A 25,272-nucleotide genomic window follows, 5' to 3' on the forward strand; every position below is an offset into this window, starting at 1 on the left:
AATCAAAATAATAGAGATCAAATAAAAAAAAATAAAAAATGAAGTAATTAAAATAATAATAATTAATATTTTATAAATTATTTTAAATAAAATAAATAACAATGAAAAAAACAGGATTAAATTTGATAGATAAAAATTTTAACTAAAAATTAATTTAAAAAAATTAAATAACAATTATAAAAATAAAGACTAAATTTAATATAAAAATTAAATTTTAAGGGTTGAAATTAAAAAATAAATATTCAAAATAAAATATATATAGCAATTAAAAGTTTAAGAACTAAATTTGATATAATCAACAAATTAAGATAATATTTCTAAATTTTTCATAATTTTTAGAAATTATTTTTCGCTCAAAATAAAAAGAAATAGTTTTTTGAAAACCATGCTAAATTTTCTCTTTTACTATAAAATATTTTTTATTATTTTTTATTAATTAAATTTTTTAATAATAAATAAACATAAAAAAAATTTAAAAATCATTTTTTAAAAAATCACTTTTTAAAAATAAACATAAACTTAATAAAAATAAATAAATAGAGCAAGGCCAGGCATGTGTGGCTTGCTCCCGTGGGCTTTACACTAGGCGCCATCCTTTTCTTCTTTTTCTTACTTTAATGTGTGTGTGCGTGTTTTTTTTTTTTTTTTGCACCTTGAAGGATATTTTTTTGATTTGTTTTTAGTTTTAACATGATTTTTAAATATTATTAAAAAAGAATTATTAAAAATTTAATAATATTTCTTTCAGTTATCATGCATGTAATATTAAAATAATATACTAATAATAAATTGTTCATGAAGATTTTATTTATTTATTTTTATTCTTAAAATTTTTAAATAGATTTTAAACATGTTTTTATTGCATTTATGCTTTTTTTAGATTCTAGTTGCATATAAAATATGGACATTTTTTTGATATTTTTTGCTAACTTAATGTAACAATCATAAAATATATTTTTTTTAACACAAACAATTATTTCAGTTAAAACATTTGTGCTTACTAAGACAAATGATAAACAACGTTAATAAAAAAATTATCTTCATGTAAAAAGATCATAACGACTGCTTTCTTAAGTTTAACAATGATACCAAAAGAGAAACTTGGATATTTTTTCATATTTAAAAATATACTGGTCCCTTGCAGTGTAGTGCTTTTCATGGTTTTGAGTCAAGAATTCAAAGAAAATCTAAAAAAGAGTCATTTGATGCATTTCATTTCAATGCTGTGTTTGAGAGAACTTTTATGCTTTTGAGCGCTTTTTAAAAGTAATTCTAGCTTGAAAGAAACATTACATTAATTTTTTAATATATTTTAATGGTTTTGATATATTAGGGTCAAGAACTAAAAAATTAAAAAATATTTTAACATACTTTTAAATAAAAAAATTATTTTTAAAAACACATTACACTGCAATTTCAAAAACACAATAAAATGATATTTGGAAACATCACCCAAACGCTTCACACAAATTAATTATATTTTTTTATATTTAAAATTAAATTTTATATGTATTTAAATTGTTTTGGTGTATTAATATCAAAAATAAAAAAATATTATTTTTATATATTTTAAAATAAAAAATATTTTTAAAAATGTTATACAAATACATTTGCACCTCCAATGTAACGTGTTCTCAAATAAAAAGCATAAAAATGAAAGAGAAAGGCAAGTAAAAAAAAAAACAAAAAACTAGTATAGCATAAATAATCTTTCAAATACACGTGGCTCCATGATATTGGGAGTGCCCCTGGTAATGAAACGAGGGGGGGCAGTATTTTGGAATTTGAACACGGTATATTACATTACGTCACTGCTAACGCAGCTAAAAAAAAAATTCCCCCGTTAACCGCCGTCACCATTGATCACTGAAGACGTATAACAAAGGAGCGTGATCAGATGCAATCAAGACCACCAAGTTTAAGTCTTAATCTCCATTCACAGCTCTCCAAATATCCATCTAGTGTCGCGGAAACATATGATTGGAGCTGTATTGGTTGCTTTACCCAACTGGTCAACCATTGTTACAAAACCGATTCAGCTTTCATGTTCTTATAAGGGTATAAGAAAATCATTTTAAATAAATAAAAAAATGTAAATTTCTTTTAAAATATTCTGCCTTTATAAACCTTATTAATCTTTTTTTTACCAAAGGTATATTTATTTTTGAAATTAGCTAAGCTTCTTCTTGAAAAATTTAAATTTTTGTTTTTTTATTTGATGTGTGATATTTAAATTAAATTTTTAAAAATTAAAAAATATTATTTTAAAATAAACACATTCAAAAACCATACTACCTAACAGTGGAAGAGGCAACGAAACCTCCATTCTAGAAATCTCTATTTACGCATGCTTTTTGACCACCCACCAAGCCACCGCCGTCTTTTAACGACCGTTTATGTCGCGTGGAGCACAATCTAGCAGGCAGTCACCGTTATCTATAAATAACTCCATCCAGGTTTGTCGTATCAAATTTGAAACATTGTCCGTTCTCTAATTCGTAAGATTATTTCTATATGATTTTATGAGCCTGTTTCGTTCACGCGTCTCAAGCTCAATAGTATCTACCATGGGCGAAGAGCTAGGATCCTTTGCTTCCGCTTCCACCACAACATCATCATCACGGGCAAAAACAAGATCTACATGGCCCTCTATTCTTCGCTGGATCCCCACTTCCACTGATCACGTCATCGCCGCCGAAAAACGCCTTTTCTCTCTAGTCAAGTGAGTGATTCCTTAACTCTTCTCTCTTTCATCGTGATTGAGCGAAGCGAAGCCCTAATTTGTTGTGTATTTTGGGAATTTTAGGACTCCGTACGTGGTAGAGCAAGTGAATATTGGTTCGGGTCCACGAGGGTCGAAGACTCGGTGGTTTCGATCTAAGAGTGATGAGCCTAGGTTTATCAATACGGTGACTTTTCAAAGCAAAGAGGATTCTCCCACGCTTGTAATGGTCCATGGATATGGTGCTTCTCAAGGTTTCTTCTTCAGGAATTTTGATGCTCTTGCTAGTCGTTTCAAGATCATTGCTATCGATCAGCTTGGGTAATTATGCTTGTATTATCTTTTAATTAATACAGTATTAATCCCTTAGCTTTTAAAATTTCAGCCACACACGGTTTTTTCAATCCTAATTTGAACGGCATATATTGTAAAGGGCTCAAATTTGGTTACTTAATTGTAAATAATAATTACATTTCTACGGTCAGTGAATTCTCCGGCTCTCTGCTAAGCAATGTATAGTCATATAAATCATTAATGCGTCACCGTTGAATAAATCTTACTTGTCTTCTGCTAAACTTATTTTTTTCTTTTTTTGGGGTTAATTTTGTTTATAGTTGGGGTGGATCAAGTAGACCTGACTTTACCTGCAAAAGCACTGAAGGTAGGTTAGTTTTACATTTCTTCAGAGGATTTATTCGTTAAGTACTTTGGAAAATGCTTTGTGTGCTTTGTTTGCCTTGAAACAAATTATGTATGTTTAGTTTGGTAATGTAGAAACTGAGGCGTGGTTCATTGACTCCTTTGAGGAATGGCGAAAAGAAAAGAACCTCAGTAACTTCATATTGCTTGGGCATTCATTTGGAGGGTATGTTGCGGCTAAATATGCACTCAAGGTGATTGTTTTGCCATGATTGTTAGTATTTTGAGGACTATATGATGGCACTTTCTTCATTTCTGATGGTTGTTGCACATTTGTGTTGTAGCATCCCGAGCATGTTCAGCACTTGATTTTAGTGGGATCTGCTGGATTTTCATCAGAATCAGATTCCAAGTCTGAGTGGCTCACCCAATTTAGGGCAACTTGGAAAGGAGCCTTCTTGAATCATTTGTGGGAGTCTAATTTTACTCCTCAGAAGGTTGTTAGGTATGTCCCTTTCCCTTGTCTGGGTGTGCTTCAACATCTCTTTAAAACATAAAAATTTAGGTCTCCTTTCAATCATTTTAGATTGCCATGTCATAATCATACACATGCCTTTGCCAATGCATAGCCTACGTCATTAAATTATTCTTCTTCACATAGTTGGTCTGTGGCAGCATCAACAAAGCCCATGTTCCAAAAACTGGAACTGAGATCAACATTTTGTTTTGTTTTCAATCAAATAGTTTTGGTTTGAGTCTTTAAGCACGTAGAACCAAGAAGATTCTCAATAAATGACTTAAAACAGGATTTTATTATGAATTGTACCTTCTAAAGAGAAGGCTTATTGTCCTTCTCTAGCTCCTTTTATTATATTTTCCATGAGCGGCATCTGGATTCCTCCATTCACCCACTGGAGCACTTTATACGTAGTACCAGTATAGTTGATGTTGTCAGGCTTTCTTTACCTTTCTGTTTCTGACAGTCCTGATTAAACCTTTCATCCAGAGGGTTGGGTCCTTGGGGTCCTGATCTGGTACGTCGCTACACAACTGCTAGATTTGGTGCATATTCAACCGGACAAGTATTGACTGAGGAAGAGTCCAAATTGCTAACAGGTAGAGTGGGATTTCATCTAGGCTTGTGTGCATTCATCAGGAGGTATCTGACGCTTGCTCTTTTAATTGCAGATTATGTGTATCATACTTTAGCAGCCAAAGCTAGTGGAGAGCTATGCTTGAAATTTATATTTTCTTTTGGAGCATATGCACGGAAGCCCCTTTTACAGAGGTCTGATTAACCCAACTTATTATGATCTTGTCTTTCCTCTAGTGTGTCAAAATACCTTGTGTGAATCAAAGTTGACAGCATCTCTTTGCCCAAGTGTTTGCTGCCTGAAGATGTTAAAACTAGAACCTATTGCTGTATCCATGTCCGTGGTTGAAAAGTAGATCTTGTGAGTTACGGTCATCTTAGATGCATGGATGGGTTTTATGCTGTTGCTAGAATTTGTGATGTTAATTAGGTTGTTTGATTGTTGGGAGTCTATATAATGGCCTAGAAAGTTCTGCGTGAAATATCAGACTGCTTGCTTGTGTAGAGTAGATTGAAGGAGCTTCTTGGAAAAGCCTGTTATGCTGAGACTAAAAGATTATTTTAGAATGGCATGCATCTGCTTTTGGTTGACCAAAAGAATGTTGGAACACACGCACACGGAGAAGAAAGTCCCAATGAGTTAGAGGGAGGCAATGGGCTTGATTGAGAAATGCCTTCTCTTCCTTTTTGCAAATGAAAAATCAATGCCATCCCCAATAAATCTAAAACTTAGCTGTGAATGTTAGCTAGCAGTCCTTGTGAAAACCCTTTTATGGCTGACATCTATTTTCCAGCTCTAAACACCCTTTGATTGAGAATGATCATCTTAAATGAACTAAACACAATTACCACAAATGATATCTGCATCATGAAATATAATGCTTGTATTTGTTCTTTTACCATGTGTAAAGTACCGGATGAAGTCCCTTTGAAGAAGTTACTAAATCCTCTTAACATTTTGTATGCAGTGCATCAGAATGGAAAGTGCCAACCACTTTCATATATGGCTTCGAAGATTGGATGAGCTACGAAGGTGCCCAACAAGCGCGCCAGCATATGAAGGTTCCATGCGAGATCATTCGGGTTCCACAGGTCTCGCTTTTTCTCAATTAGTTGAAATATACGGTAATCAAAATTGGATTCAGCTTATTGAATTTTAATTTCTTTTGCCAACTGACAGGGCGGGCACTTTGTATTCATAGACAACCCAGCTGGGTTCCATTCAGCTGTGTTTTATGCTTGTCGGATGTACATTTCACCTAATCTTGAAACTGAACATCTCCCTGAAGGTCTCACGCTTGCGTAGGAAATGTTTACCATAAATCTTTAATTATTTGTGTATGATTCATTTATTTTATAGCTCAAATCACAAATTTATATTAGGATGTATTAATAAAACATTCATTTTTCATGTACATGTACATCTAATGTACTTGAGTTGTACTGGATGCAGTTGTATTTATTGAATATGATGAGCTCCGGAAGTTGAAACTTTCAAAAATGGTCATCAAACAGTTCGCGGTTTCCTCGACCCATGAAAAAATTTCTACATTAATCATACTGAAAATGGGAAAATGTTTGTTTATGAAAGGGATGTGCTATAGGGTGCATTTTGGCGGATAAAGGGCTTCATATTTTATAAAATCTGATTTGAGATTTTCTTTTACGCAGCTGCATTTGAACTAGATTTAACTAATTTGTGAAGTAAATATTTTGTTTAATTTAACTAGAATCAGATTTTAAACTCTAATTTTTAAACTATGATTGGTATGCATTTGAAATGGAAAAAATAGAATAAAAAATCAGGTTTGATGTTTGATGTTAAAATATAAATTATTTTTTATATAAAAATATTAAAAAATACTAAAAAAATGAATTTAATCCTTTTAACTTCATGGCGTGGCTTATTATTGTTTTTCTTCCGTGAGTGTTACTTCGGTTTATTTTATTTTTTTGTAATTTAAGTACGTAAATATAAACAACTTATATATGTTTGTACAGATGATAGGTATTGTTCTTGTTAAGAACTGATTCACTGGTCATAATGTTTGTACCGCGTATTGCTTTGCATCTAAAAGGTCAAGGCAGGTCAAGAAAAAAAATTGTATTATGTATTATAAACTTCCTTTTCTATTTAGATATATAAGAGTGGGGAAGGAAGGATCAGGGGAAAAAAAAAGGTATTAAATTACAAAAATAATTTTGAACAAAAGTAGCTGGTTTTAAAGTTTTAGTTTAATACAGTAGAAAGTGATTTTTTTTATTGGTGATTTTTTTTCACTAATTACCCTTTATTCTTTCATCTAAAATATAAAATATTAAAAGATTATTTGTGCAAAATAAGGCTAAGAAAAATTACAAGCTCATTAGTTTTGAAATTTATAAATAAAAAATATATATAATTTGTGTAATTTGGCTAATCCGGATTTTTTCCCGTATACTATCAAAACTAATCTAAAAATATTTTACAAACTTTAATTTTTTAATAATTCTTTTTTTTTTTTTATAAAGAGCAATCACCCCCAATACCAGCAGCCAAAGAACGAGGCCATGCTGTTAACATTATCATTTAGAGTTTGTTTATTTTTATATTTTAAAAATATTTTAAAAAATATATTTTTTAATTTTTAGTTTAAATTAATTTTTTATATTTTCAGATTTTTTTTAATATGTTAATATAAAAAATTAATTTAAAAAAATAAAAAATATTTTTCATATATTTTTAAATAAAAAATATTTCAAAAAACAATTATTATTCCACAACTACCAAGTTCTTACAACAAAAATATCACCTTCGTAGAGAATACAGGCCCAGCTCACAGATTTCACATGAAAGAACTGCAGCGTTGTAATGAGAATTGAAAATTTTCTTGGTAGGTCCATTGTAATGGTGTCAGAACCCTTTTTACTGCGTTAACTATCCTCTACGGGTTAAAGCAAATAACTGGGTGATGGTCAAATGATAAGAATTCAAGATTAAAGAGTTTATTTTTTTTATGATCTCAAGTTCGAGTCCTCGATTACTTATATGATGGCCACTTGAGATTTACATGGTCATTAACTTCAGGGCCCGTAGGATTAGTCATGGTACGTGTAAGCTGACCCAAACACTCACGTTAATCTAAAAAAAAATACCCTTCATCGACGACAACGCAGAGTACAGTAAAGGCGAGCCGGAGCTAAGCATTTTAGCCCGGAAGGCGGTAAAATTGAGGGATGAAAGTGAGAGATGAGAAAAAAATTTGAAGTAAAATTCGACAACGACACTTCCTGCAGTCAAGCACTGCTCCTTTTGTCCTCCACTGTCATGACCCCATTGATTGATAGTGGTTCTCTCTGAACTCTGAAACTTGTCACAAGACACCCTACCACTCTATTTAAACGATGGAGGAGTAGAAATGCAGTATAAATTTACATTATGATAGTGTACGTGACTGGTTGCCAGAAACCATTAAACTTTCGTGCCACCATATTATTGCTCAACAGAAACCGACAAGACAGGGCCTGGGGCTAAAATTCTTGTGAGGTCCCTTTACTTTCCCATTTAATCAAATCAAATCCTTTATGTTAAATTTTATAATTTCATAGTCTCCACTGTCACCTGATAGAAAATTGAAATTAATTTTATAATCTCATGCTCTCCACTTTCACTTGATAGAAAATTGAAGTTTCCATCCAAATACGTTGTAGAAACAGAATTAATATCTACTTTTTTAATGGAAGCTATTCTTTAGAACGTAAAGGTTAATTCGACCATAAATTACAAAGTTGAAGGACCGTATGTGAGCTTAAGCCACTGGAGTCAGTCTGGGGACCATGTGCTGGTCAAAACTTTAAAATCCAACGTGGCAACGAGTTAAATATCTGACTGGCTAACTAGTCGGCCTTTTTAAAAACTGTCAGAGATTCACGGATCCTGACGCCCTCCATTTCTCGTTACCGATAAAGACACCTTGGTGTTACCATTCCCATTAACGGCTACTTTCCATTAGCCCCCTTGCTTGCCACGTGTCACATGGCGGGAATTCAGGCCATGGGTCCTTCGCTATGGAATCACGGAAAATTATTTTGACCATGGATACGGAACTTGAGGGGACCTTGACAAACTTTCTTCAACGGCGCCATGGGGTCAAAGTTATGCGCAGATCGGAGGAAATTGAGGAGTAGTGAATAGTCAAAGAATAAACAAAGACACCCTCTTGGATTAGAGGGTGATAAATTAAATTAGATCATACTAATTGATTAACATGGAAAAAATGGAGTGGTGCTGAGTACTGATGAAGAATGCCTTCTTTCTGGAAGTAAAATACAAAGGGAAAATGAAATGTTTTTCTTCAAGTTGGAGAAGGTAGTGAGGTGGGATCCGCTGAGGATGGAATATCCGGTCCAGCCCTACAACCTTCAAGCATGAAAACAATATCAGCCATTGATGGTCTATCAAGTGGATCAGGTGCTGTGCAAAGAAGACCAACTTTGATTCCTAACAAGAACTCTTCCCATTCTGATGACTCGGGGTCCAACTCAAGCAATCCGGGTTCGAGTAGTTCTGATATTTGGCCTCTTTGTAATTGCTTTTTCACCCACTTGACGATGTCTTCATCTTGTGTGAACATAACTGGTTTCCTTCCTGTTAGAATTTCTAACAATACAATCCCAAAACTGTACACATCAGCTTCTTTTGTTGGTTGTCCTGTTAATGCTACTTCTGGTGATATATAGCCTAGTGAGCCAACTGGGGTGGAAGATGAGGAGGCTTCTGCTGGTGTTGCTGTGGTTAATTTATCGAGCCCAAATTCAGATAAATGTGCTTCAAAATCAGCGTCAAAAAGGACATTTTGTGGCTTGAGATCACCATGAACCAAAGAGAGTGAATGCAAGAAAGCTAGTCCACGAGCAATGCCGAGAGCAATTAAATGACGCATTGGCCAGTTTAGAACATGCCCGTCTTGGTGTGAGGCTTCTTGAAGGAGAGTGGCCAGGTTTCCATTTGGCATGTAATCATAGACAAGTAGCCTTACATCAGGTGGTCCTGCATAGTAGCCACGTAAAACTGTTAGGTTCCGATGCTTCACCTTGTCTAACGACTCTGCTTCTTTACGAAAGTTGCCTTCGCTGATTGATCCATCTGGGAGGCGACGGACTGAGAGCACCATTCCATCTTGATATGAAGCCTTGAATACAAGTCCATATCTTCCCCTGCTTAACACGTTGTCCTCATCAAATTGTCTGGTTGCCTCCAATGTCTCCGCATATGTTATCTTGTTATTGAACATCACAAGTTTTGGCCCTCCATTTTCTCCGCTGCCACGACTTCTGTCTGCCCCTGAACTTGCACTTGCTGGGCTTCGCTTCTTTTCACCAGTTACCCCATCTCTAAGCCTCTTGCGCCAGCGTAAAAGACTGTAAATGTATGCACAGCAACACAGTGCTAAAAGGACGGTTGCAGCTATAGGCACGCCAATGAATAGAATCAACTTCTTCCTCTTTCTGTTCCTGACATTTGCACATTCTCTATCCAGTGGCTTCCCACATAATTCCCGATTCATAGCAAACACAGAAGGATCATTGAACCGAGAACCCAGCAACCTTGGAATCTCTCCTTCAAGATTGTTCCTTGATAAATTCAAGTATCTCAAACTAGGGATGTGAGAAAGATTTGCAGGAATAGTCCCATTCAAGCTGTTGGAGGAAAGACTCAAAACTGCGAGGTTTGATAATTTTGACAAGGACTCCGGTATACGGCCTGAAAGGAGATTAACATCCAACAACAGAGAACTCAAAGAGGAACATCTATGAATATCCTCTGGGATTTCACCAGTTAAAGCATCCTCACCCAAATCAAGCTTCTTTAAACGAGACAAGCGAGAGATATCACCTGGAATGCTGCCCCCCAAATGATTAAAACGCAGTTCGAGCACTTCAAGACTTGAACAGTTACCGAGCTCAGCTGGGATCATCCCCGAAATATAATTCCGAGACAATGAAAGAGCAACCAATGACGTAAGAAATCCATAATTTGCTGGAATCTCACCAGTGAAAAAATTAGATGTGAGATTCAAGTACTGTAGACTAGCTAAGCTGCTAAAACCTTCAGGAACAACCCCAGATAACCTATTCTCTTCCAAAGCAACAACTTGCAAACTTGGCAACCCAAAAATCTCAATCGGCAACTCACCAGACAAATTCTGCTTGCTCAAATCCAAAGTTGTAAGCTTCAACAAACTCCCAATACTACCCGGAATCCTCCCCGAAAACCCACAACCACTCAGGTTCAAAACCATCAAACCCTTCAACTCTCCTATACTGTAAGGAATCTCCCCAGACAACTTATTAAAACTCAAACTCAAAGTGCTCAAATTAGTCAACTTCATTATCTCCTCAGGCAGATTTCCACTCAAATTATTACTCTCCAATTTCAACGTTTCAAGCTCGAAAAGACCACCAAAACTCGCAGGAATCGAACCCGAAAACAAATTCCCTCCTAAAGATAACAGCTTCAACCTCCCTAATTCACTCAAAAACAGAGGAATCTGACCATCAAACCGATTCCCTTCAAGATCAAGAACTTGTAAAGAACTACACTTTACAATCTTATTCGGAATATCACCTGTTAATGAATTATTAGCCACTCTAATCTCCTCTAACCTCCAAAGATTACCGATACCACCCGGCAAACTCCCCGAAAAGAAATTTTTCGAAAAATCAACAACTCTAACCGTAGTCAAACCAGTCAACCAAGACGGAAAGACGCCTGTAATGTTATTCTCGTGAATATCTAAAACCTCCAAATTACTAAAACAACTTCCATTTGACGGCGGATCAATTCCCGTGAATGCATTAAATCCAAGCTTCACAATCCTCAGCGAAACTCCACAGATAATACTTGCCGGAATCGTACCGGAGAGTTCATTCCGCGATAAAGAAAGCACTTCAAGTTTAGGAATTGAACCGATACTTGCCGGTACCATTCCTTTAAGTGAATTATCTCCAGTGCTTAAATGAATAAGTGATGAACAATTTGCTACTGCTGATGGTAAAGTACCGTGCAACTGATTAGAATCCAGCCATAAGTACTCAAGCTCTTGAAGTTGCCCAATTCTCGCCGGAATTTCACCGGAGAATTTATTGTACGATAAATTGATTAGTTGGAGCTGAGATTTTGATGAGAAGTTCCCCGGTATCTCACCAGAGAACGAATTTGATGAGACATCGAGGTAACGGAGAGAGAATGAAATGTCACCAGAGATTTTTCCGTTAAGGAAGTTGTGAGCAACGTTGAGGACTTGAAGGTTAGTGAGGTTAACGATGGTTGACGGAAGGTTACCGGAGAGTGAGTTATACTGTAAGTAAACGGCGCGTAAGAGGGAGCATTGAGCGAGTGAAGGAGGGATGGAGCCATTGAAGTTGTTAGAGTGGAGACTTAACTTACGCAACTGGCGTAAGTTAGAGAGCTGGTCACTGAGCTGGCCACTGAGGTGTAAACGAGGTAACCGGAGTTCATGAACTCGGTTATTGTAACAGACAATGCCACGCCAGTCACAGGGAGCTGATGGAGTGGATGCATCCCAGCCGTCTAGTGCTCCTAGTGGATCATTGAGATTTAGCTTGAAAGACGTCAAAGCTTGGATCTCTTCGGACAACGAAACGACGTCGCTTTGACAGCAAGTTATCACGGTTGCAAAAATGACGAGGAGAGAAATAGCCGTTGTTTTTGACATTACAAGATAGATAAACAAAAAGAGTTTTGGTAGTTGAAGCTGAGAATGGAAATGGAAAGTGGTGGTTAGGTTGCTAGCGGAGGCGACGGAGGGGGAGGAGGAGGAGGAGCGTGTGTGCAAGGAGAGAGGGGCTGGAAAGAGGGGAAGACAGAAACGAAGCCATATATAATTGCTTTGCTTTGGTTTCTTTTTCTTTTGCTACATTCTCTCTTCCCAAAAAGGTGCATGCCCTTTTTAAAGAATTAGGGTTTTTAACTGAGGAGACTTTGTGGCACTTTAGCTCCTTCTCATGGGGTTGATCATTAATTTGCTTGTGGACTCTTATCACGAGGGGTTTGATAGCACCACCCTGGCAGGAGGAATGGTGACCTATTTGAGTGAACGAGTTGATGAATTGTCCGATTACATGGCATCATGTCAGATACAGAAAACTTGGGGTGTTGGTGTTGCCTATTTTGTAACAGAACGTGGGGGGAATGGGCCAAATACGCAGGCCACATTGCTCGATCTAATGGCATGTTGGGAGCGGTTTAAGAATTAAATCACATGAATAAATAAATAAATGATAAGCTCAAAATAATGATGATGATAATAATAAATAAATGGTAATTATGCTGTGAATGAATGATGCTCTGAACATGGATTCTGGGAGATTAAGGATTAGATTACATAAATAAATGTTAATTATTCTTAACAAAAAGGTAGTTTGAACATGGATTTATCACATCCCATTGGCAAAAAGAATACCAGAAAAATTGATTTGCATTCATGTATTATCTCCCCGTGCCTATATTTAAAAGTGTCAAGTCAAGGTAACAATTCAGTTGTTTTTTTCTCTTTCCACTCAGCCAAACGTTGAGTTTATAGCTAGGGTTAGTGGATTATTAAATTGTTTGGTAATGTAATTATAGTTATTTTTTAGATAATTTTTTATATTAAAATATATATTAATAATTTTTTTATATTTAAAAAAATTTAATATTTTTAAAAAAATTATTTTAAAACTTAAAAACAAACAGATATGGTAGACTTGTAAAAAATTATTATATCTTCATTAATATTAATAAAGTACAAATCATGTTATGATAACTAATAATATATAAATAATATTTATTTATTATTAATGACATGTAAATAATATTTATTTCTCATTCGTTTCATAAAAATATACTACTTTATAACATTTCAATTCAATGCAAAAAAAAAATCCTACCCTGCAAATCCTTCAAAAATAAGGTTTAAAATTTTATTTTGACAGTGTTTCTTTTTTAAAAAATCAATATAATTTTTTTAAAAATATATATTTACTTAATTATAAAAAAAATCAAAATCCTTCAATTTTTTGAACATATTACCGATTAACAGTCATCTTAATTTTTCAAACACAAAAAAGCATCCAACAACCATTTTAACTAGAAAAAACTACAACTAAAAAGTTGACTAATTATTCATCATATAAACATTTTTTCTAAACTACCTGAAGAAAACAGGATTCGTTACATCCCATCTCATAGAAAAGAAGAAGACGAAGATAATAAATTGATCGAAGAAGGCATGATTTAACCTCTGATAGCGATATCTCCAGACATCAATTCGACGATGGGCTCGAATTGCACTTGAAAAAACCAGGTCGCTAGAGCCATATAATTGAATTGGTCTTTATTTCAACGACGTATGACTATTGTACACTTGACTTGTCGCCAGAATGTTGACAATTTCTATTGCTGGGGTGACAAGGTTAAGCACTCCTCCTGTTCATGATCAAACCCTCGCTTGCTTCCAATCCAGCGTTACGCTTTTCCTGCTTCACTGTTTTAGGAATCTTTTGTTTGCGCGCGCTCTTGGGAAGATTTTTCAGTTATAAAGGGCGTGTTTTTTTTAATCTATTTTTTGTTTAGAAATATTAAAAAAATATATTTTTTTATTATTTATCAATTATTTTAACATACTAATATTAAATAAAATAATTAAAAAAAATGTAATATTTATACATTCTTAATCAAAAAATACTTTGTGTCGAATCACCAAGTATAAACTTAACTTTTACATGAAAGATTAGTGATTTTAAACAGTGTTATAAAAACAACAGTTCTGTATAAATGTTTTCACATAAGCATGCATAACAACCTTTTTTATAAAAAAATAATTATTTGGTATTTTGCAGGATCTTTGTTATTAATCAAAGACAATTCATTTTTTTATTAAATATATTTAATGCAAATAAAAAAAATTATATGATTCAAGATACTCCCACTTTATTATTCATGGTAAGGTTAGAAGAAAAAAAAATCCAAATCTAATATAATTTTCTGTAGAAGTTGATTTCTTTGTAAAGGTTCGTGAATGTGCGATGACTTGAGACTAAACATTTTACTTGTACTTATATGATTCAAACCACTATTGTTCCCCCACTGATATATATATATGAAATATGCTAGCCTATTTTATAGATTTTCAAGCTTTCAAAGATTCTCATGAGATATAGATCCAGGAGGATACCATGCAGGAAAAATAAGAAAAAAGCGAAGGAAAGTGATGAAAAAGGCTATTTTACGGCTACGTTCAAAGAATTTGAAGAACCAGTTTTGAAGTATGAAGATAGATGGATTGTTTTGTGTTTTTCTTAGAAGGTCAAAGTTTAACATTAATGCATATAAAAATCAAAATGAAGGTTACCTCCAATCAGTGATGGGCCTTGGCATCTACCGAAACTCAATTTTCTAGAAGCCCAAAAGAAACATACAGATCTGGCCCTACACTCACAAGTGGAGCAATGGATAAAAATAGAAATTCCGTTGCCGGGACTTAAACCCGGGTCTTTCGGGTGAGAGCCGAATATCCTGACCAACTAGACTACAACGGAGAGCCATTAGTAGCCCCATCAATTATATTAATAACATATCATACATTTCTCATAACTGACATTCTGTAAGTTTTTTTTAGTGCAGAATTGAAATCTTTATTCATTAAATATTTATATTCTTAAAATTATTAATTATTAAGGTTTTTTTCCCTTCATAAGGTTGATTTAAAGTTATTGAATGAATCCGCACTAATTAAAGTGATCAATATATATATATATATATATATATATCTTTTTGAGACTGCATCCAAAATATAAAACCACAACTTAATTGTTAAAATTCGTAAGTATGATAATAAAGATGAAATTGCATATGCATGGATTCTCAAAGAGCAGGTATATTAAAAGTAATTATCTAAAAATTAGAAAAATATTTGCTAGTTTTCATAACATGCTTAAAGAGGGTGTAGAAATGTGACTGTACTCGTATTTTTTACAATTAATTTTTTTGATATTTTTAATATATTAATTTTTAAAATAATTTTTAAAAATAAAAAAATATTATTTTAATATATAAAATATTTTAAAAAATAACCAAAACTATACCCCTAATCATACTCTAAAGATGATAGTTAAACACTTTTTTCCCTCTGATGTCCATGTAGCAATCAACCTGAAGCTTGTTTCGACACGGTCCATGGGCATTGCAGGTCCGTTTTCTTTATATCCACTCCACTGAATAATTCAGTGTTGGATAAGCTATTACTCTTTTTTTTTTTTTTTTTTATTAACGTGGGTGTCCGGGCCAGCTTGCGCGCACCATGACTAATCCCACGGGCCCTGAAGTTAACGACCATGTAAGCCTCCAGTGGCCATCATATGAGCAATCAAAGACTCGAACCTGAGACCACAGAGGGAGCAAACCTCTTGATCCCAAGTCCTTACCACTTGGCTACCACCTAGATGGTTGGATAAGCTATTACTTACTTTCGCAGGAAGGTTGATTTGGTGACAATGGCTTGGCCTTTTTCCGTTTCTTTTACTTTAAAAACCAACGAAACTTGGTGCCATAGTTGTAAAATCTAACCACCTATTCGGTTTTTAGTTTCAAAAATATTAGTTTAAAAATTAATATTTTTGATTATTTTTTTAAAAAATTAATATTTATTTTTAGTATTTTTGAATTATTTTGATATGTTAACATTAAAAATAATTTTTAAAAAATAAAAAAATAATATTATAATATATTTTTAAAAAGAACTTATATAAACCGAACTGTGAATTGGTTCAGGACATTAATCCAAGATTTGAAGAAAACTTTACCACGTTACAACCTAATTCCTCATTCGTTCTGTTTTTTATTTTTTCGGGATAAAATTATGCTTCGAAGTTTTTGGAAGGGCTTGGCACTAGAATGTGGCATGCTTGGGCCGGTCACCTGCAAGAACCTTAATTATCCAGAAGCCCATTACCATAACTGGGTAATGAATAAAATTAAATTCCGTTGCCGGGACTTGAACCCGGGTCTTTCGGGTGAGAGCCGAATATCCTGACCAACTAGACTACAACGGAATTTTGAAATCTGTCGGATCAAATTATATCACAAATAAAACAATTGAAGGGAGATTATTAATGATCAATGACATTCTTTATCCTGACCAACTAGACTACAACGGATTTTCCAAATCTTTCGATATCAAATTATATCACAAATAAAAAAAATTATCTATGTAGCTAAAGTTTTGGCGGTGCTTTTATGTGTAAAAATAAAGTATTTATTAATTGAATTCTCGTATATTTAAAATAATATCTGGTGAAACGAAGATGATATTTTTTGTATTATTATGATATCTTAGCTTTTTAATTGGATTTTAAGAAAACCTATATCTGTTATTTTTCATGTATTTATCAATTGGATTATAATATGAATATTATATGCAATAAAACAACGTATTTCGGAGAAAAATTTATAAAAAGAAATCAACGAGCATAGGAGAAAATTTCAAATTGAAAACATTATGGATGTAAATGACACAACAATTGAGATTTGAGGTTTTCCTTACAGTTTTTTGGGCTCTGTCTTTTTGTCAACGGGCTTGTATTCAAACAGGTTCTTCCTTTGTACACCCTTTTTAAATACGGCCCATTGTATTTTGTCCTCGGCATTATCGCTAGCCAGTGAAGAAAGGGAAGAGACTGAAAACCTCAGCAAGAGGAGGATGGTTTGAGGTTTTAAGCACACAAAACCAAAAAGACTTGCAATGGAAGCCTTGAGACATGTCGGCATTGGCCTTTGCACTCCAAAACTATGTTCTCCTTTAAAAAAACCCTCAAAAGTAAGCACCAAAATCACCTGCTCCGCCAGCAAGTGGGCTGATCGCCTCCTCAGCGATTTCCAATTCTTCACCTCCACCGACACTTCCTCCTCCGACGTCCTCCACCACCCTCTTTCCTCTTCCACCGCCACTCTCGCTCCTCCTCCCCCCCTCTCACCTCCCGAACGCTATGTCTCCATCCCTCTCCACTTCTACCAGGTACCCCCCCCCCCCCCCCGCCACTCTCGCTCCTCCTCCCCCCCTCTCACCTCCCGAACGCTATGTCTCCATCCCTCTCCACTTCTACCAGGTAATTACACTATTTAATTCAATTCATTTCCCTATCTATGCTCTCCATTTTGGCCTCGACTGAAGAGAATTGCTACGTTTTTTTTTAGGTTTTAGGAGCTGAAACACATTTCCTTGGAGATGGCATAAAGAGAGCTTATGAAGCTAGGGTTTCTAAACCACCACAATACGGTTTCAGTCAAGACGCTTTGGTTAGCCGCAGGCAAATTCTCCAAGCTGCCTGTGAAACCCTAGCTGACCCTGCCTCTAGAAGAGATTACAATCAAGGCCTTATCGATGACGAGACTGATACCATCATCACTCAAGTTCCCTGGGACAAGGTAACTGAGAGAATGTGTGGGAACTGCGAGAAATTGTAATTGAATTGTTTGTAAGGTGAAATTTTTTGATTTGTAGGTTCCGGGGGCATTGTGTGTATTACAAGAAGCAGGGGAGACTGGGGTGGTGCTTCAAATTGGAGAGAGTTTGTTAAGGGAAAGATTGCCCAAATCGTTGAAGCAAGATGTGGTGTTGGCAATGGTGCTTGCTTATGTAGATATGTCGAGGGATGCTATGGCGTTGGATCCGCCAGATTTTATTAGAGGGCGTGAAGTGCTAGAGCGGGCTTTGAAGCTTCTGCAGGTACTACATTGCTCTTGCTTAATGTTTTGTTACAATTATGATTCAAGACTCATTCTCTCTTTTATTGGTGGCATTAGTGAGTATTTATCAAGAATAAAAAAAATTTTATATTATTTTATCACCAGATGTTGACGCTCACTCACCTGATTGGCTTCTTGATAAAATACTTATTCTTTGCATGTAGGAGGAAGGTGCCAGTAGCCTTGCACCTGATTTACAAGCACAGATTGATGAGACATTGGAAGAGATTACCCCTAGATCTGTCCTCGAACTTCTTGCATTGCCCCTAAGCGAAGAATACCGAACAAGAAGGGAGGAGGGTCTCCAAGGAGTGCGAAACACATTATGGGCTGTTGGAGGAGGAGGAGCAGCACCGGTTGCTGGAGGATTTACCCGGGAAGATTTCATGAATGAGGCCTTCTTACGTATGACAGCAGCTGAGCAGGTAGGACAAATTATGATTGTTATGAAATTTGCCTTTGCCTATTTATGCTTGCCCAATTCTTATTGAAATTCCCTCCACGTGAAAGGTTGATCTGTTCGTCACCACACCAAGTAATATCCCGGCTCAAAATTTTGAAGTTTATGGAGTAGCACTTGCCCTTGTTGCCCAAGCTTTCATTGGTAAAAAGCCTCATCTCATCACAGATGCTGATAACCTATTCGGACAACTTCAGCAGATTAAGTTAACAAATCAAGGGAGTCTTGTTCCCGTCTTTGGTTCCATGGAAAACCGTGATATTGACTTTGGTTTGGAGAGGGGTCTTTGTTCACTGCTTGTAGGTGAGCTTGATGAATGTTGTAAATGGTTGGGTTTAGACAGTGATAACTCTCCTTACAGAAATCCACCTATTTTTGATTTTATCATGGAAAATTCAAAGGATGATGATGACAGCAATCTTCCTGGGCTTTGTAAATTGTTGGAGACATGGTTGATGGAGGTGGTATTTCCTAGATTTAGGGACACCAAAGATATAGAATTCAAGCTTGGAGATTATTATGATGACCCCACTGTCTTGAGATACCTAGAAAGGCAGGAAGGAGGTGGTCGTTCACCATTGGCTGCAGCAGCAGCCATAGTGAGAATCGGGGCTGAGGCTACTGCTGTTATTGACCATGTGAAGGCTAGTGCAATTCAGGCATTGCAGAAGGTGTTTCCTCTTGGTCACAAGGACATGGGTGCAGAATTCCATGAAAATGATGGGATCAATTCTGTCCTTTCTGCTGTAGAAACGGAAAAGCCTTTTGAAAGTCTTGGTCTAGAGAATCCTGAAGGAATATATTCTGATGAAGTTCCTGAAGAAGAATTAATTACTGAAAAAATAAAAGATGCTAGTATCAAAATCATGTGTGCTGGTGTGGCTATTGGACTGCTGACTTTAGGTGGCCTGAAGTATTTTCCTCCTAGGACTGGCTCCTTCATTCGACAGAAAGAAATTGGTTCGGCAATGGCATCTGACACCATCAATTTGAGTATGATTTTATTTTACTTTTACCATATACCTCAAACCAGACAAAATCTCAAGTTAAACTTAATCATTTTCTGTAGCGAAGCTATTTTTTTTTAACCACTTTAACCAGTCATTTTTTGCTTCACCACTTAAAAAATTTTCCATCTAAAATTTCAATCTGGTCATTTTTCTGCATCAATGTAGCTATAGGTCTATGTTACACTCGTCCACATTACTTAAAGCGACTCATTCCTCATGTATACTTCTAGCAAGAAACTTAAGTTTTTGCTTGTAATGGAGTTTCAACTGTGCAGATTCAGCAGTAGATGAACAAATTTCCGAGGAATTACCCAGAATGGATGCAAGGTTTGCAGAGGATATAGTTCGCAAGTGGCAAAACATTAAATCTCAGGCTTTTGGACCTGATCACTGCCTGGCAAAATTGCCAGAGGTAACATCACTTCTATGCTTTTAATTGAACTTCTGCTTAAACAACATTACGAGGAAACTAGTTTTGTACTTTTTTTCTGACTCTGAGAGAACTCTCCAGGTTTTGGATAGTCAAATGTTGAAAATATGGACAGATCGTGCGGCCGAAATTGCACATCTTGGTTGGATATACGAGTATGTGCTGTTGGACCTGACTATTGACAGTGTGACTGTATCTGTGGATGGACTAAGTGCTGTAGTAGAAGCAACACTCAAAGAGTCAACTCGCTTAACTGATGAGGTTCATCCAGAGAACAATGCCTCTAATGTCAAAACCTACACGACAAGATATGAGCTATCACGTTCCAATTCGGGATGGAAAATAACTGAAGGAGCAATTATGATGTAAAACATGAAATGACCCCATTGTAAATCCCTTCCTTGTCTTTGTTTATAGTTTTTGATAATTTCCTTGAAGCCTAGTCCCAATGTTTTTTTTTTAAGCTGAACCATCAAATTGTGCAGTAACAAATTCATAAAAGTCACTGTTAGCATATGGATCTTATCTTCTGCTGAATTTTTAGCTGGAGATCAATGCGCAGTATATGGATTATTGAATGTATCTTGCAATATTAGAGGATTATACGGGGAAACTTGCTTGTACACAATCAAAGAATGAATCTGGATGGAATAATAGCACAGCTACGCGGAGGCGAAGATGCACCCCAACCACTGGTGCTGCATTTCCGAAGGCCTTCCTTTCTCTAACGTTTCCTGGTGCAGACATAAAAAATTAAAAACCACCAGTTTTCAGTACTGGAAAAATATCAGGAAATCTTGAACAAGAGCAGTTATTTCTGCTTGTAGCCATGCGGGTTTAGTTAAAGAAGGGCGAAAATGGTTTGATTCAATGTGTGGAGCTACGCCATGACACCAGACGAAAATCATTGTGCACGTGTTGAAGTATTGAAAAAAACAAAACAGCAACAGCCCAGCTGGGCATGGGCTGGGCTGCACCTCGTCCGGGCAATCGAGAATAATTTACGAGTCAGAAAATCTATTAAGATCGATTGTTTTTTTATTAAAATGATTTTATTTTATTTTAAAAAACTAATGTTTACTCAGTAAAGTTTGACCAAGTCAAATAAACCACTCAAAAAGATCTGATCAGATCATACAACCCCAATCAGGTTTGATCATGATTTTTTGAAGTAGATCAAGCAGATATAACTGCCACTCGTCCCATAGCAAGCAGCAACCTTATCAAAGTAAGATGATAAAAATAAAACACAGCAATCGTGCTCGCTCACACATGCCAGCTGGCAAAAAAGCCTTCCAAAATCAGGCAATTAGCCAACTGCCGCCCAGGTAACTAAAGTTCTCATAAATTAATTAAAACAGAGACTGCGAAAGGACTTCTTCAGAGCTGGGCATCATAGCCCCCACCACCACCCGTCATCAAGAAAAGCCAGGAAGGGAAAAAAAAAAAACACACAAAACAAAATTCAGATATAGCGGCCGCCGCTGCTTCACAAACAACCACTCCTCCTCCATACAGAAGGCAACAAATCAAACCCTAACCCTAAAATTAGCAGCAAAATTATTATCCTCCGACACTAAACCCTAACATTTATCCAATTATACAAGCATTATCAACAGGTCTGTTAGTCTGCTTCTTCTTTGAAACCCTCTAATGACGACAAGAGGGACTAGATCAGAGAAAGTGAAGAGGATTTTCCAACAATTTGACGCCAACCGTGATGGAGGTCTCAACAGAGATGAAATGGCAGCTTTGGTGGTGGCTGTGAACCCTAGAGTTAAATTTAGTGACGAGCAAATCAATGCGATTCTTGACGAAGTTTTCCGCACTTACGGAGAGTTTATTGATGGCGAGAAAGGGTTAACCTATGATGGTTTATTGCGTACCTATGATGATGGAGCTGGTGACGTGGACCGTGATTTTGATGCGCTTGAATTGGAATTGAATGATGATAATAAAGGGAGCACGATCGAGGCGGAGGCTTCGTCGTCGTCAATTGTGGATGAGAGGGTTATAGAGTCGCAGAAGAAGCAGAGGACTGCTGCGTGGGCGGTTTCGCCTAATCACGGGATTGTTTTTGATGATACGTGGAAAATTGTTGATGATATTGAGATTTTGATTAAGAGATTGAAAGCGAAGCAAGCTAAAGATGGGAAATTTAAAGCTGATAATTTTGATGCGTTTTCTGATGCTGGCTGGTCAAGGGAACTGGGGCCATCTTCGGAGATCTCGGAAAAGAGGGTGTTTTGGGAAGAGTCTGGGAATGATTACGCGGCTTTCGTGAGAGAATTGGGGGCTTTGAGGAGCAGAGCTGACGGGGCGAGATCGAGAGAAGAGGCATTTGATGGGCATATGGCAATTGGGAGGGTTTTGTACGATCATCAGTTGTTTAAGGAGGCGTTGGTTAGTTTTAAGAGAGCTTGTGAGTTGCAGCCGGTGGATGTTAGGCCACATTTTAGAGCTGGGAACTGTTTATATGTGCTTGGAAAGTATAAAGAGGCTAAAGAGGAGTTTTTGTTGGCGTTGGAGGCAGCAGAGGCGGGTGGGAATCAGTGGGGTTATTTGCTTCCCCAGATTTATGTGAATCTCGGGATTGCGCTGGAAGGTGAAGGTATGGTTTTAAGTGCTTGTGAGTATTATAGAGAAGCTGCTATTCTCTGCCCAACCCATTTTAGAGCTTTGAAACTTTTAGGTAGTGCTCTGTTTGGGGTAGGGGAATATAAGGCTGCTGTTAAGGCCTTAGAAGAGGCTATCTTTATGAAACCAGATTATGCTGATGCTCATTGTGATTTAGCTTCGGCTTTACATGCCATGGGTGAGGATGAGAAGGCAATAGAGGTGTTTCAAAAGGCAATTGATTTGAAACCTGGCCATGTGGATGCTTTGTATAATTTAGGTGGGCTGTACATGGATCTGGGTAGGTTTCAAAGAGCTTCTGAGATGTATACTAGGGTTTTAGCTGTCTGGCCAAACCACTGGCGGGCACAGCTTAATAAGGCTGTCTCGTTGTTGGGGGCTGGGGAGACTGAGGAAGCTAAGAAAGCTTTGAAGGAAGCGTTGAAATTGACAAATAGAGTTGAATTGCATGATGCAATATCTCATTTGAAGCAGATACAGAAGAAGAAAGTGAAGGGTAATGAAGGTGCCAATGGGGAGGGAGTGTTTGTCATTGTGGAACCTTCAAAATTTAATACGGTGAATGGAAAAACTACATTGAGGCAGGACTTAGCTATTGCTCTTCAAATCAGGGTGTTTCAGAGGATTACCAGGTTAAGTCGATGTGATGTGGAACTTTTGAAGAAGGAAATGAGTGAAAATGATGTACCTCTGTCTTATTCTGGTGGTGGTGTTCCTGAGAAATCAATACGCAAACCTAATTTAGAGGAAATTCTGCGGAGGTTGCTTAATTTCCTGAAGCCTGAAACCTTCCAGGGGGCTGTCAAGGTAATAAACGAGAGGATCCTCTCTGTTTTGGACTATACAGGCTCAGGCAGGGTGGATTTAGGTATGATCTATGCCGTTCTTGCTCCCATTTGCAGCGGCACTCCTGATAAGCGAAAAAGGGTTGCTTTTGATGCGCTTTTATGGCGTCCTGTGAATGAAGGTGGTTCACAGATTAAAAGGGCTGATGCTGTTCGTTACATCAATTTACTGAGGGCTATTTATATTCCTTCGCATGGAGTTAGTGAAATGCTAGAGCTTCATGGAGAAGAAGATTCTTCAATGGTGTCTTTCAAGGAGTTTCTTGTGATGTTCGATGATCCTGATTGGGGCTTTGGTATTATGTCAACTCTGGTGAAGCTCGAATCTGGGGACAGGAACCGCCATGGAAATTGTGTTTGCTCAGTTTGCCGCTACCCAATTATTGGGTCCCGCTTCAAGGAGATAAAATCTCATTTTAGTCTATGTAGCCAGTGTTACAGCGAGGGGAAGGTGTCTCCTGCATTTAAGCAGGATGACTACAAATTCAAAGAGTATGGAAGTGAGGCTGAAGCGATGAAAGATAAGTGCACGTGTCTCCCTTTGCAATCTCGTAATGATCGGTAACTCTTCCACTCCAAGTTCTTTTGTGGATATGCAGTCGTGTTATTCTAATCGTTCAGTGTGAATTATTTATCTCATCTATGTGTTCTGTGGGCATCATCTTGTATAATAAATGGTCTCAACCGGCACCTGTATCTTTGATCCCCGTTTCCCATTAGGTGTGCTAGAATTTCTCATGCTTTTTTTTTTGTTCCACTATTCAAATGTTTGAAATGATGTATATTATCCTTTCTAATTTCTGATACATTTATTAGTTCTTTTAAAGCCGACTCTTCCTTTATGTGGTGTGTGAGTGAGTGCTGTGGGTGTCTTCATGGATGCTTTGTGGTTTTTTTTTTTGGAGCTGATCCTGTCGGATTTTGAGTTTGAACGTTGCTTCCTTTAGTTTGGATTTCAAAAAACTCATTAAATGTAGAAATGAGTTTCTTGTTCTTGCATATTCGTGACAGGTGTTTATGAGGCTGCTTCATTCTTTTTTGTTTGTTAGCTGACTTGTTGGTTGTTCATCTGAAAAAATAATTATCAAATTGCAAGAACTAAATTCTGTACTGGACTGAAGATTAACCGAAAGAAGTAATGATTTTCTTCGAGTCTAATGAGCGATCTGTCAATGCTCAAAAAGGAAAAAGCTACAAGTAATGAATGAACTTCCAAAGCTTCTTTTCAACGACCTGTGCCTGTTTGGTATCATGGTTGAATTGGAAAAATGTTAGTTGAGTAAAAAAAAGAACAAAGAAAAAGGGTGTCTGGTAACTTTTTTAAAACCATGGTTTTCAAAAACTTAAAATCTTGGTTTTTATAGAGATGTAATGTGATGCTTTTTCGGAACATTTTGATCTTGTCTGTTTACGCGGACCCGTTATGTTTTTTAATTTTTTTTATTATAAATTAAATTGTATATTAGCATTAAAAATAAATTTAAAAAAATATTATTTTATTATATTTTCAAATTAAAAACATTTTTACATCATACAAGTTCCTTTAAAAGCAAACCGTCTACAATTCTTGCCCGTATGAAAGACATGTCTTGCAAAGACAAAAGATTGTTAAACAGTTTCACTAACTAGCCGTGGTTTCTTAGCCACGGG

The 25,272-nt window shown here is 36.2% G+C and overlaps 4 protein-coding genes and 2 non-coding genes across 7 annotated transcripts; 3 read left to right on the forward strand and 3 right to left on the reverse strand.

The window, feature by feature from the left end:
* The first annotated feature begins 2,322 nt into the window (after positions 1-2,322).
* LOC105140139 (1-acylglycerol-3-phosphate O-acyltransferase-like) lies at positions 2,323-5,955 on the forward strand. The gene is made up of 9 exons (XM_011046844.1): positions 2,323-2,722; positions 2,807-3,043; positions 3,337-3,383; positions 3,497-3,615; positions 3,706-3,866; positions 4,368-4,477; positions 4,550-4,649; positions 5,423-5,546; positions 5,635-5,955. The coding sequence occupies exons 1-9, from the start codon at positions 2,523-2,525 to the stop codon at positions 5,758-5,760; spliced, it is 1,224 nt and encodes a 407-aa protein (XP_011045146.1). The 5' UTR covers positions 2,323-2,522; the 3' UTR covers positions 5,761-5,955.
* Positions 5,956-8,636: 2,681 nt separating this feature from the next.
* On the reverse strand, positions 8,637-12,388 carry LOC105140140 (probable LRR receptor-like serine/threonine-protein kinase At4g36180). Its single transcript, XM_011046845.1, has one exon. The coding sequence runs from the start codon at positions 12,170-12,172 to the stop codon at positions 8,789-8,791; it is 3,384 nt and encodes a 1,127-aa protein (XP_011045147.1). The 5' UTR covers positions 12,173-12,388; the 3' UTR covers positions 8,637-8,788.
* Positions 12,389-14,962: 2,574 nt separating this feature from the next.
* TRNAE-CUC (transfer RNA glutamic acid (anticodon CUC)) lies at positions 14,963-15,035 on the reverse strand. Its single transcript has one exon. It is a non-coding gene; the product is annotated as a tRNA-Glu (tRNA).
* A 1,439-nt stretch (positions 15,036-16,474) lies between these two features.
* TRNAE-CUC (transfer RNA glutamic acid (anticodon CUC)) lies at positions 16,475-16,547 on the reverse strand. The gene has a single exon. It is a non-coding gene; the product is annotated as a tRNA-Glu (tRNA).
* Positions 16,548-17,118: 571 nt separating this feature from the next.
* Positions 17,119-20,738, forward strand: ARC6 (Chaperone DnaJ-domain superfamily protein). 2 transcript variants are annotated; one of them, XM_011046846.1, is made up of 8 exons: positions 17,119-17,482; positions 17,574-17,600; positions 17,689-17,919; positions 17,996-18,220; positions 18,405-18,665; positions 18,751-19,693; positions 19,986-20,122; positions 20,222-20,738. In XM_011046846.1, exons 1-8 carry the CDS (start codon positions 17,237-17,239, stop codon positions 20,507-20,509), a joined length of 2,358 nt encoding a protein of 785 aa, XP_011045148.1. In that variant the 5' UTR covers positions 17,119-17,236; the 3' UTR covers positions 20,510-20,738. The 2 variants fall into 2 exon arrangements, with proteins under 2 accessions (XP_011045148.1, XP_011045149.1); XM_011046847.1 differs by lacking the exon at positions 17,574-17,600 and having other exon boundaries at positions 17,119-17,509.
* A 651-nt stretch (positions 20,739-21,389) lies between these two features.
* Positions 21,390-24,464, forward strand: LOC105140142 (uncharacterized TPR repeat-containing protein At1g05150-like). The gene has a single exon (XM_011046848.1). It carries the CDS (start codon positions 21,794-21,796, stop codon positions 24,185-24,187), a length of 2,394 nt encoding a protein of 797 aa, XP_011045150.1. The 5' UTR covers positions 21,390-21,793; the 3' UTR covers positions 24,188-24,464.
* The last annotated feature ends 808 nt before the right edge of the window (positions 24,465-25,272 follow it).

Source organism: Populus euphratica, unplaced genomic scaffold (assembly GCF_000495115.2).
Source record: "Populus euphratica unplaced genomic scaffold, PopEup_1.0 scaffold98.1, whole genome shotgun sequence".
NCBI classification, from domain to species: domain Eukaryota; kingdom Viridiplantae; phylum Streptophyta; class Magnoliopsida; order Malpighiales; family Salicaceae; genus Populus; species Populus euphratica.

What these genes read in the sequence shown, in the direction of transcription:
- LOC105140139 (XM_011046844.1), top strand. Translation starts at nt 2,523, where the DNA reads ATGAGCCTGTTTCGTTCACGCGTCTCAAGCTCAATAGTATCTACCATG. An exon ending in CGCCTTTTCTCTCTAGTCAA is followed by an intron (nt 2,723 to 2,806) that starts GTGAGTGATTCC and finishes TGGGAATTTTAG; the next exon opens with GACTCCGTACGTGGTAGAGC. An exon ending in ATTGCTATCGATCAGCTTGG is followed by an intron (nt 3,044 to 3,336) that starts GTAATTATGCTT and finishes TTTTGTTTATAG; the next exon opens with TTGGGGTGGATCAAGTAGAC.
- LOC105140140 (XM_011046845.1), bottom strand. Translation starts at nt 12,172, where the DNA reads ATGTCAAAAACAACGGCTATTTCTCTCCTCGTCATTTTTGCAACCGTG.
- ARC6 (XM_011046847.1), top strand. Translation starts at nt 17,237, where the DNA reads ATGGAAGCCTTGAGACATGTCGGCATTGGCCTTTGCACTCCAAAACTA. An exon ending in GTATGACAGCAGCTGAGCAG is followed by an intron (nt 18,666 to 18,750) that starts GTAGGACAAATT and finishes TCCACGTGAAAG; the next exon opens with GTTGATCTGTTCGTCACCAC. An exon ending in GCCTGGCAAAATTGCCAGAG is followed by an intron (nt 20,123 to 20,221) that starts GTAACATCACTT and finishes AGAACTCTCCAG; the next exon opens with GTTTTGGATAGTCAAATGTT.
- LOC105140142 (XM_011046848.1), top strand. Translation starts at nt 21,794, where the DNA reads ATGACGACAAGAGGGACTAGATCAGAGAAAGTGAAGAGGATTTTCCAA.